At 35.7% G+C, this 11,894-nt stretch overlaps 1 protein-coding gene across 2 annotated transcripts; it reads right to left on the reverse strand.

Annotated features, from left to right (window-relative positions):
• Window positions 1-242: 242 nt before the first annotated feature.
• On the reverse strand, window positions 243-11,685 carry DPE1 (disproportionating enzyme). Of its 2 annotated transcripts, none has more exons than XM_022298472.2 (16): window positions 11,206-11,685; window positions 10,703-10,765; window positions 8,861-8,949; window positions 8,689-8,749; window positions 7,247-7,325; window positions 6,851-6,987; window positions 6,602-6,760; window positions 6,432-6,508; window positions 4,076-4,215; window positions 3,957-3,988; window positions 3,799-3,873; window positions 3,291-3,363; window positions 3,118-3,206; window positions 2,891-2,983; window positions 1,272-1,424; window positions 243-534 (listed from the first exon to the last, which is right to left on the reverse strand). In XM_022298472.2, exons 1-16 carry the CDS (start codon window positions 11,575-11,577, stop codon window positions 430-432), a joined length of 1,797 nt encoding a protein of 598 aa, XP_022154164.1. In that variant the 5' UTR covers window positions 11,578-11,685; the 3' UTR covers window positions 243-429. The 2 variants fall into 2 exon arrangements, with proteins under 2 accessions (XP_022154164.1, XP_022154165.1); XM_022298473.2 differs by having other exon boundaries at window positions 2,939-2,983; window positions 11,206-11,684.
• Window positions 11,686-11,894: the final 209 nt, after the last annotated feature.

Consider the following 11,894-nt stretch of genomic DNA (forward strand, 5'->3'; position numbering starts at 1 on the left):
ACTTAAATTTGATGGTATTTTTCTTGGTAGGAACTAAATTATTGCATATTAAAACTGTATAGATTAAATTGTTACATATTAAAGTTCAGGACTAAATTATTACCGGAGGCTCAATTGCTATTTCAATTCAATAGAAGTCCAGGGAACCCAAAATTTTCATTAAAAAAAAGAAAGACCTTTATGATATGCATACGATCCACGCCAATCAAGATAATTTATAACTCATTGATAAAGATGGTACATAACTAAATAAATTAGTCTTTATTTATCACTTCAAATAATGCTTGTGAATTTTCTTCACAAACTGGCAATCTTTCCTCCACATCCAGAGAAAGTCCTAAAAAGCTCAGACAACTCTATACTTTTATGAGATTTAAAGGTATAATTCTTACACAACAATTTATGATTACAAAGCCCAGCATTTTGCACTTACAGCCTCCCATACAATGAAAGCAAATCCTTCAATTTAGTAGCTTCTGTCTCCAAACTCTCAAAGCTTAAGGAATTAGGTATTCTCCATCTCCAGTTTCCAAACTGTGACAAAAACAAACATATCTTAAAACAATGAACCATCATAACAATCAAATCAAAAGATAACAATTGAATGCATCGTCATTTTTGGTGCATTAAAAGACTCAGATTGTACAAACTAAAACCAAAAGGCCAGGGCGATCTTAATATCTTATCTTCTGGTTCATACCCAAACACCAGTAAGGTCAACCATGAAATTAATTGTGAATCGCTCAAGTTTTTGTTTAATCTGAATAGGCAGAAATCGACTAAAACGCTACTTAATGTTGAGCTTAAGATAGGTAACTGAGTAATTGGAGATTTTAGTAGGACGGTTCATCTAAAAAGCACAAATACTTCAATTTGGGTAACATGTCCATGTCAAACACTCCGACACTTATTGGACGTGTATCCGAACACTTGTCTCAAATGTGTGTCACACACTTGTTGAACAAAATGAATATAGATCTAATACTTGTTAAGCACATATCCAACACTTAAAGGAAGAAAATAATAGTAACACTAGATAAAATAATAAAATTTGTAAGTAAAATACATCCAACTCATTTTTCTTAAGCATAAAAATGCATCAACTTGTTGACTTTGAATTTCCTTTTAGCATAAAAATGATATATATTGAAAAAAGAATGGTATATTTTAATAAAAGTGACATTGCCGTGTCTTTGTCCTAGATTTTTAGAAAATGAAATGTTACCGTATCTGTTTCGTGTAATATCCATGCTTCTTAGGTTATCACTTACTTGGGTTGCTGGAATGTTCATCCTTGCCGAACTCCCTAACCCAAGAACATCTTGCAAAGGTATTATGGCAGTTTGAGCCACGGAAGACAATCCTGTCCGGACGAGAGCCCAAGGGATATCATCTTCCTCAGTAATTGAAAGATACTTCAAAACCTGAAACAACAGCGGCATGTCAATACCATCTCTTATTATTTTGTTGTTTTCTTTTTTTTTTAATGATTGATTACATTTAGTAGTGAAAAGTTGTTGAAAGACAAAAATCTATACAACTCCCACTAGGAGTTCAAATAAAAGTAAATTAATCTTAAATGTAAATCAGAAGTACGGTGATGAAAGAAACTTGAAAGTGTGAATAAGATGTATTTTGATAAATGGACCATTTTCTCCCCACCTAGATTCTTTCAGAAAATCTCAGGTTTCTTTTACACCATATTCACAAAATGGGTTGCCTTTCTATCATTAGTCTATAGCGTTTTAGCCCTACTCTTGACCATATAACAGTGGAGAAACGTTATCATTGACCGACGGATCAAAGGCTCAAGAACAACCAAAGCATTAAAACTGAGAATCCCAGAATTTCCAACGAACAGTGAAAGACAGGTGTGCTTGGTCCTCCTCTGCTTTAAACATAATATAGAGCAATTTGGGCTTAGGACAGTTCAGGGGAATTCTCTTCGCAGCCATTTTGTAGTACTAAAATAAAACCTTCATGACAAAGAGAATCCAAACGAGATCTTCACCTTCAGAGGATCATAACATCTTCCAACAAGGCCTCAACAATTCTCTATTTTATTAGGGAGCGTGAGATTGTGAGCTTCTAATACAAAGGTTTTACTGAAAATACACGTGAGAAATACATGAAATTCTTGTCCTTCCCTCCTTCCAGTGTGTACCTCATTAATTGCTCCTTTAACTCTTCCATCTTCTCATGTAAGAGTTTCCTTGTAGTAATTCTGCACATAGTACTTCCTCCCAAACTTGGATACAAAATACCATTTTCCTGCCCTTGATTGCGTAAATCTGGGAACCTGTACGATAGTGGCTGATCTCCCACCCATTTATCATATTCCAAAACGAAGTCCTTCCATTCCCATTCTTGGTAGATACGTGGCTACAAAAAGGAAGAGGAGCTGTCTTCTCCTTTGCTCCAAATCCCCTTTTCGATCTTTTAAAATGCTCAGGCTCTCCAATTAGATTAGCCACCAACACATTCTCCCCGGACTCCTTCATGTTCTCCTCAAAGTGGTTATGTAAGTTGCCCAGCATAGTACCATCATCTTCTTCTCTTCGATGTTGTAGTTGTAGCTGGACTGCTTAAACTCACTTTCAGGTTGTCACATTTTTGAGGCCCCGATGGCCCATTTTCTCCTTACTTGGGGATATGGCCTATGGACTTCATTTGACCTTCCATTAAGGTGGTTTACATTAGCCTTGCCCGTGAAGCTTTATCCTTTATGGGGCCTTCCTCCGGATTTCTCCAAATCTTCATTTTATTCTATTCCTATTGTTACTACTATTAATATAATATCTTTTCATGTTTGTTCAAACCTATACAAAAGTTAGTAGTTTTGAAACAATATTCAGAAGCTATTATAGTTTTTGCTTGTGTGGATGTGAACCGTTTTTGCTTGTGTGGATGTGTTAGGTTCAGAGAAGGTTTCACGAACATTGGACTTTTCTCCTTCATTCAAATTGTCCCACCAGCCACGAATCTGCATTAAAACACAAAAATTAACAGAATGACACTAGGAGAGAAGAATCTACACTCATGATTGCCAACATCAGATTTTGTAACGTATTGTAAGGCAAGTTGAGAAAAGATACAAGCAAACATGAAAATTTTTACTGTGTCATTATCATGAGTTCCCGTGTAGACAACTTGGTTAGGTTCTTGATTGTGGGGCAAATGAGGATTAGTAGAATCGCTTCCAAAACCTGGTTCAACAAAATATATCAATCACAAAGAATAAACTTCAAGACAATCTCTTCAAAACAGGAACAACATATAACAGTTTTTACCAAACTGGAGGACAGCCATTCCAGGTGCCCCAATAGATTTTCTGAGCCGAACTACATCCTCAGTAATAACTCCCTGTCATGAGATGGTATTATAAAGCTTAAACCAATGCAAAATGTAGCTAAAACCAAAACAAAATGGATTCAATTGCAAGGGGGGTAAGGTAATGATAGAACTTATCAAATAATCTACAAAAGATGTGCCCATGAGTACAAAACAAAATGGAACCATGTTATTTCACTTTCCAAAAGACGAAATGCATATCACTTAATTCAGGAGTGATATCTAAGCCATCAAACAGAGTGTTTTGATGAGTTGGTGGAAAGTTTAACCTCCGAAGATTATGATTCAAAAGATAAATTCAGAAACCCGAAGCTCTTAATCTGAAATTTTTTTAAAAGAAAGATATTGTAACAAATACAAGTTGTCCACATCCACGATGTAATGAGCATTCAATATGTAGTTCTACGATTCCGTTACATTTTTATCCATGATTCCACAAAAACATACCAAATCTTCTGCAATTATGTTGATCTTCCCAACCGCTCTGGATATGGAATCAAATAAAGATTTTCCAGGCCCTGCCTACTGTCATCAAAAACATTTTTAAAGAAGATAATATGATATCAAAGTACAATCTTAAAAGATCTGCAAATTATAAGTCTGACCTTCCATCGTCCATTCATTGCAATTTTTGCCTCTGTAAATGTGCAATGTATTAGCACAATGAACAAACAAAAGAAACAAAACATGTGAAGTAAGCTGACAATTTATTTCAAAGGCCTACCAGAAGGAACTGCCCAGTACCCAGCAAATCCTCTAAAATGATCTATCCTGAATTCATCATATAGATTCTGTGCACGTTTAATGCGGCGAATCCACCATGAAAAACCATCTTTCTCCATTGCTTTCCAATCATATAAAGGACTTTCAAGTCCCAAGTAAACAAAAATTTGTTAAAAAGCTATTTCGTAGCAAGTTGGTCCAAAATAAAATTTACAAACAAGAATGAACACAAATACTGGAATAAGTACAATGAATATTAGATAAAAGAAAGTAACAGGTCACCATGTCGTATGATGAAATATTGAAAAGGTTTGTTAATCTACCGTTAAACTCAAATGCTTAAGATAGTAGGTTAAAGTGTATTTTAATGCTTTATATATTCTTACACTCTACTCACATGTAAGCTCAAATATTAATTTGATTCATGAAACCTGAAAGATGAACAACTAATATCAATTGAGGATTTGAACAAAGAACCTCCTACTCGAATACAATATTAAAAAACTAAACTTAAAATTTTAAGCTAATAAGTTAAGATATATTTTATTATTTTATATATATTCAAATGTTGGACTATTCTTCTTTGCCAGGTCAATGTCAATTGGGTTTTTGATCTAAAGGCAGTAGATAATGTGTACCAGCTTTTTTGTGGAGCAATTCATCTCCTTCAGCAGTTCGGTTCTTATGGATTGAGTTATGGTTTCAGGGGAATTCGTGGATATTTGAGGGCAAGAGCATGTCCTTCATTGAGAGTTTCTCTTCAGCTAAGTTTAAAGTCTCCCATCGGTGTTCTCTTGTTGATTCTTTTTCACATTATTCTCCTAATCTCATTAACGCTTATTGGGGAGTGTTTATTAACTCTTTGTAATTTTGTATCCTTGTCCTTTGTAATTTTGTTTTTCTTCGTTTTGGTTTTTCCCTCGCTCTTTTGAGAGTTTGTATCCTTGAACATTTGTATTATCTTTTCGTTCATTCAATGAGAAGTTGTATCTTATCAAAAAAAAATATTTTATATATTCTTAACAACATTTATCCAAGATTGCCACTTTTAATGCGTGTGATGGCCTAATATTTATTGGACCAAGTGAAAAAAAGTAAAGTAATTTTGGGACCATGGGTTCGAATTTCATAGTTCTTATGACTCTGAAATGTAGTAGGGCAACAATGACGATGAAGAATGTTTTCAGTGTAGCTCTTATATCGTATATAACATGCAGAGTTAATTTGCTGGGCAGGAAAAAACAATCTGATCTGCCGCCAGTTTATTTTACTACTTTGTTGATCGGATAGAAGTTGTTAGTTCATTACTTTGTATATTTAGTTAAATTTAGTTACCCTTTTAATCATTTTTAGTTAGTTAGTAACTGGTAAAATGATTGACAACCATAAAATGAGTGGCTAAGTCTCGTAACTTGATTTTTTAAAATTTTACTTAATTTAAGCTCGAGTAATCTTGGAGATTCAGATGCTAGATGCGTCATTATGAAAGTTTCACATTTGCTAGAGGAGAAAAGGTTATGCAAGGAGCAAATATGAGTTGAGTTGCAAGGCTGGGCTAATTAATAGTCATAGTAGGTTGCAGGTTAGTTAATAGTCACTTACACTAACTATAACTAGACTGTTAGTTAATTAGGAAGGAATGAGTACGCTGGTCGAAGGGATGGAAAGGTATGGGCATTCTGATGTAACAGGAGAGGGAAGTCTCTTAAATACACTGGGGAATGTTCGTAATTCTAGTAATGCAATGATGGACATTTATTTGTCAAAGTTGAAGGAGCAATGCCACAAGGACAAAAGATGGAATGAAGAATCAACTTAATGAAGGCAACTGGGCTTAATGGCAAGAGAGGTGAAGAAATGATTCAATTCTGCCCGAGAGGAGAATTACAAAAGATAGTAGCCTTGGGGTGAGATAACAGAGTGATGCTTGAGAATATGGAACAGATTTTTCAATGTTTAGCAAGTTCTTTAAATGTAGGGTCATTCCTTCGGTGCATCAAAGTAGGATGGCTTGGCTATATTGTTACTGCTTAAAAACGCTGGCTGCGGCCTTTTTGCATGAAAAGAAAATTGATCGTCTGGAATTTAATTAGATAGAAATAGGTTTAACGCTTTAGGTAAATATTTTTGTATGTGCTTGTGCCATGAGTTGTGGGAGAAATTTTACTTCACTGTTTCTTTTGAAAAGATGTTGGCCTCATAGTTTACTGTTTCTCAAGTCCAGAAAAAAGTAATTCTATGATGCTAGACAGGGAACTATGACCTTATGTAATAACTACGGAGAAAACAGAAAACATATTTCTTAAGAAAACAGAATGTACAATCAACCATCTGAATGAGACAAGTACAGTACACACCTGCCCCATAGTTGACCAGTTTCACTGAATGCGTCTGGAGGCACACCACTCACTAATACAGGAAAGCCCTTCTTGTTCTGCCAGTTATGATTAGCGTTAGCAGTCAGCATTATGAGAACATTGCACAGAATATTTCCATCTATCTCTACACATACAGAAACAACATATACCAGCAAAAATTGCTTCTTATTAGCCCAAACATCTGCACTCTGATAGCCAACATATATAGGCATGTCTCCCATTATAGTAATACCCTTCATATTTGCATAGCTGCGAACTCTTTGCCATTGTCTCTGGAATAAAAACTGTTGAGCAATGAATATATTTATCTGCAAAAATAGAAGTATGTGTGAGCAATTAGGCTACAGACTACAGAATCTATAAGCTCAAAAGTCAAACTGAAGATTCCCAAATCTTACGAAATCTCTTTCCCTTTGGTAAACATCTTCTAAAGCTGAAAGATGCCGATTTTTTAAGGGTTCTGGCCATTCGTACCAACTGAAACAATTTAACCTGTTATCAATAGCAGCAAAATAAGCTGCATCTTCAAGCCAGCCTGCAAAATTGAACAAGGACAAGAGAGACAGATGGTGAAACAACTCAAGTAAAAGTGATTTATTGTCTTACAAACTTTTGCCAAAGCCCTAGCAAGTTGGTAGAAAGGATGAAGAGGTGGCTAAGCTAGTGCACTATGTACAATTTTTAACGATCAATAAGATGATCTAAATATAACTACAAAGTAAAAGGTATTCTGCATAATATTAAAGATAAACCATGAGAATAATATACTCAGTTCAATTATATTAAAAACTCACTTGATATATCAGGGTCTCTACAAAATTCTTCAAGCTGACATTTAAGTTCACCGTCACTTTGAATTAACCTTTCCGCAGCCTAAGACAGAACCATAGAAAACAATTCGCCCGACCTTAAAAATACACTGAATATATACAAAAGAAAAAAAAAAGAAAAAAAGAACACAAAATAGGAATTTATCTGTGTCCTTGCAAGTCTGTATTGAGATCATGTAGCAATACGCTGAAATGTCAACATAAGGTTGCTCCTTCTCCATCTAACACACTATGTGTTTTACTTCTTATCATTTTGCATTTATAGCACATCGTTTCCTCCAATGAAAGAATTTGGCACATCAGCAACAAGTTTCTTTTGTCCCGTTTTTATAGGTTTAATAATTAGGAGTCTGTTTGGTTTTATTCCCGTTTCTTGTTTCTGTTTCCTCTTTCTTAATAAAGAATAATAGAATTATATGGCACCTAACATCCACAGATTCAATAATGATAAAACAAAATTTTTATTTATGTTGAAACAAATTATAAACGGGAACAAGAAACAAGAAACTTATTTTAATTGTTTCCAAAATTCCTATAAAATTTTGAGAATATCTATAAAAAATGATAAATACGAAACTGTAAAATAGTTGGATTTATTAATAAAATTATAAATTAGAAACAAGAAACAAGAACAGTTACCAAATGGGGCCCTATGAAACCAAATTTGTGCCATCATTTCAATGATATTTGTTTGTTATGAAAAAATAATAATAATAACTATGAAACCAAAACAACCACACTAACAACTATATCATCGACACTTTAACAATTGTTTAAAACTTTAAAGATGGGCTTTATAATTCTGAATCCCTTAACCATCTCTTCTCACACTGTCCCTTTACTTTTACAGGAGGGTCTTCTAATGAACACCTTCAATTCACTGCTCCCCTAGAGAAGATAGACATTTGACTTCACGAAGCTTTAATGAATTGGTGGCTCAAAGACAAAGCTAAAGTGCTTAGGAAGTGTGCACTTAGAGCTTTTTTATGGATTCTATGGCTTGAAAGATACCATAGGATCTTCCAAGATAAAGAGTCTTCTTTTGATGCTCCTTGGTGAGCTTGTATACTATACGCCCTGTTGTTGAAGTGCCTTCACAAATGCTTCTCTGCAATCACAACATTTTTTACAGCTAATTTGGATTGGAGAGATTTTTTGTTACAGTTGGTCTCTCAGAGAGGGTTCACTCTAGGCCCAGCCAGGAAATCGTTTCTATAGATATCCCCATTTCTTGTCCCCAAAAAATAAAAAAAGATAAGTAAATAACTTTCAACAATGGAGGAAGTTTATGAGACAGATTCCAAGTCGATATTCATTTTCAAGTCACTACACATATAAGCAATCCTGAAATTTTGACATGCAGCCATTCATGAGGGTGGGGAAGGGAAGAATTAATTACTGCATACCTTTGCTATCAATGGATCCTTTATATCAGCAACAGCAGAAAAGTTCACGTGGTCATGGTTGCTGCAAAAGTAACCATTCAAGGGAAGGATTACTCCACAGTGTCCATTCATAAAAGATGATAAAGAGATACTAACAATTAATCTCAATATGTCCAAATACAAAGTTTCTTACACTGGTTTTGGCAACTCGTCTTTTGTGAGCAAGCCATCTTTGACAAGCTCATCAAGAGATATCAAGAGAGTGTTTCCACAATTTGCATCCTGGAAGTTTTCACCAGATACAACAGAGAAAACAATGCACATCAGGTAAACAGATCAATAACATTGTTGAAATGGTTCGTGTAAGCAAGCATTTTTTTTTAATGTAAAATCAAGCTTTCATATGAAAAATGAAATAATATATATATATAAACAGGCAATCCAAAAAAAAAATAAAAAATAAAAAAATTATTATTATTAAATTTTTTTCAAAAAAAAGGCCAACAAAAGGAACCTAGGAGCCTGTACAAAGTGAACAACGTAATCATTACAAAAAGTGCTCCAATTGATCAGAACAAGAGACAGATGATAGTTACAAAATTCTTAGAAACTAACACCAAAAAGAGCCAAGAAACCTAGCCACAAACCAGCCATCTTCCAAGGGCCCTCTAAAATTTCTCGTATCTCTCAAGTAGGTATTCCTTTTTTTTTATATCCGTGTGTCCATACTAGCTTGCGCGCACCTCGACTAATCACGGGCCAACCGCTTGACCCTACTACATTTGGTTGACAAGGAAACTTACAGGATATTAAATCTTAGGTAGGTAGTCACCATGGTTTGAACTCATTCCCTCTAAACTCATTCCCTTAAGCAGGATATTCCATAGAATAGCAAAAAGAAAGTTTCACGCCATAGATCCCCTCCCTTGTCTTGAAATGGCAGGTGATACGATACCTCAAGCATACCCATTATCAAAGAAGTAGATGTCACTTTTGAACACGTGCAGATAGCCACCTTATCGAAGGGGCTAAAAGTCAGTCAAAATAGCTCAAACTCTTTGTTTTAGTTCCCTCAGCTCCTCCACCGTTTAGTGGCATAATCTATTACAACCAGACACGCAAAAGTCTCATAAAAATAAACATCATTGTGATTGTAATGGTCCAGACAACATAACAAGCACAAAAAGCCAGCTTAATGAGGGAGTCGTTTGATCATTTGTTTCTTCATTAACCTTTGGCTACCAAGGGCTGGCAGTTTTTTGTTTCAGTGTTTTGATATATATATGTGTGTGCCCAGAGACGTGGATGGCTGGATTTTAGAATGCTTTCACAGGTGGCACCTCAAAGGGAAGGCTACAGTTTTGTGGAGATGTGCTTTTACAGCGTTTCCATGGAATGTTTGGCTGGAAAGGAATGCCTGCTCCTTTGAGGACAAAGCCAAGTCTTGGGATTCATTTTTTGTAATAGTGTTCAAGTTTTAGCATCTTGGTGTTGCCTTAGAAATACGAAATTCTTTTGTAATTATAGCCTCTCTTTGATTATGCAAGATTGGAGAGCTTTTCTGTGATAGTTTTTTGGGAGGGGGCCGCCTCGTCCCTCGTCCGTAGGCTGTTCTTTTGTTCTTTATCAATGAATCGTTCTTATCCAAAAAAAAAAAAAAAAAAAAACAACCATGCCACCTCAAACCAATACCAAGGGATAATACTGAGTCTTGCTACACCTTCCTCTCAGTATGCTGATAATAAGTGTCTACCTCAAGCCAATACAGAATTGGAATGTGAATAACCAAATGCAATAACCAGTTCCCAACTGGCCAAACCTATTTAATGGTATTCATTGAGATAGCATCCAAGTAAATTATTTCCAAATATGTATTCTATATTCACCACATTGTGATAAACTACTCTATTTCCTCATCAGTCGCACTGTCTCCTCCCCATCCCCCACCCCAAACATAGGAAAGATAAAGAAACAGAAGATAGAGAAAGAAGGGAGAAGGAGAATTAAAAGATTGATTGATCAGAAAAGTCATCACCTGGCCTGAGTATGGTGATCCCTCTTCGTTAGCCTTTCTCCCAGGAGGAACAAGAGGAAGAACCTGCATATTTGCAGCAGTCAGCCAAAATTGATCAAATTCCAAAATTTCCACATCTTTTTGCTATCCTGTAAACAAAAAATATATAAATGAAAGTTCCTTGTTCATTTTCCCCTCACCTTCTCAAAATACATCCGCGTTGAACTATACTTTTTTTAAGTCCTACACTTAAACAAAAAGTTACTTATTGACAATGGAACCCATTAAGTCTCAGCTTCTTTATTTTAAAAGCTCTCCTCCTTGAGCGACTGGTCGTGTACAGGGAATTCAATCAGGTGTAAATATAATTCTTTACAAATCACTGATTCATTAATTCAAGGATTACAGTACTTACGCATTGCAAAAATTGCTTAAAAATCCCCATTAATCTAATACAGTAAGCATAGAACTTAAAAATCTTTCCCACTTCCAAGGCAACCAAGAGACGCGGGTGAGAATCAAACCTGCCAAACAGAGAATCCCGCTTCATGAAGCCAATCAACAAACCTAAACGCCTCGTCTCCCAGATCACCAATGCCATAAGGCCCACGAAACGAAGTAGGATGAAGCAGAACGCCTGCTCTTCGCCGAACGTCAGGATTCGTCTCCGGAAACCATTCCCCATAGTGGGGCGGAAAATCCTCCCCCACACCAACTGAATCGAAAATGGCGTGGACTGTCAGATTGTGAGTGGAGGAAGAAGATGACAGAGGCCCGAATCTCCTGGTGGACAGAGTAGCAGTAGAAGCGTTGAGAGGTAATGGCGGTGGCGACAATGGGGGATTCCGGAGCTTGGGAGTGAGAGGAAAAGGGAAGAGTGAGGTTGAGATCGCCATTGTTGCGGAATTGAGCTCGGGAACAGAGAATTTGAATGGGAAGTGAGGGAGCAATCTGTTGGGCAAAGTAACATGTGACGATCGAGGTGGCGCCGTGTGGAGACGGCCAAATAAATTTCTTTTAATTTGAATTGAGTAGGTAGAGGAAATAAATAGATATTTTCTAAAAGTAATCATAAATATAGTATTTCCCAAAAACAAAAATAATAAAAATAATAATAGGGTCCTAAAGTTTCAATACTGTGTCTACTAGGTTTCAAATTTAAATTTAGTTTTGTTAGAGATCTACTAAATGCAAGCTAAGAATCGTATTAAGT

This window comes from Momordica charantia (assembly GCF_013281855.1).
Source record: "Momordica charantia cultivar OHB3-1 chromosome 2 unlocalized genomic scaffold, Mcharantia_2.0 BLBB01000002.1, whole genome shotgun sequence".
NCBI lineage: Eukaryota > Viridiplantae > Streptophyta > Magnoliopsida > Cucurbitales > Cucurbitaceae > Momordica > Momordica charantia.

Coding starts and splice junctions, on each gene's coding strand:
- DPE1 (XM_022298472.2), bottom strand. CDS start 11,577: ATGGCGATCTCAACCTCACTCTTCCCTTTTCCTCTCACTCCCAAGCTC. Junction 6,988..7,246: donor TAGAGACCCTGATATATCAA/GTGAGTTTTTAA, acceptor TCAATTTTGCAG/GCTGGCTTGAAGATGCAGCT. Junction 4,216..6,431: donor ACTGGTCAACTATGGGGCAG/GTGTGTACTGTA, acceptor GGGACTTGAAAG/TCCTTTATATGATTGGAAAG.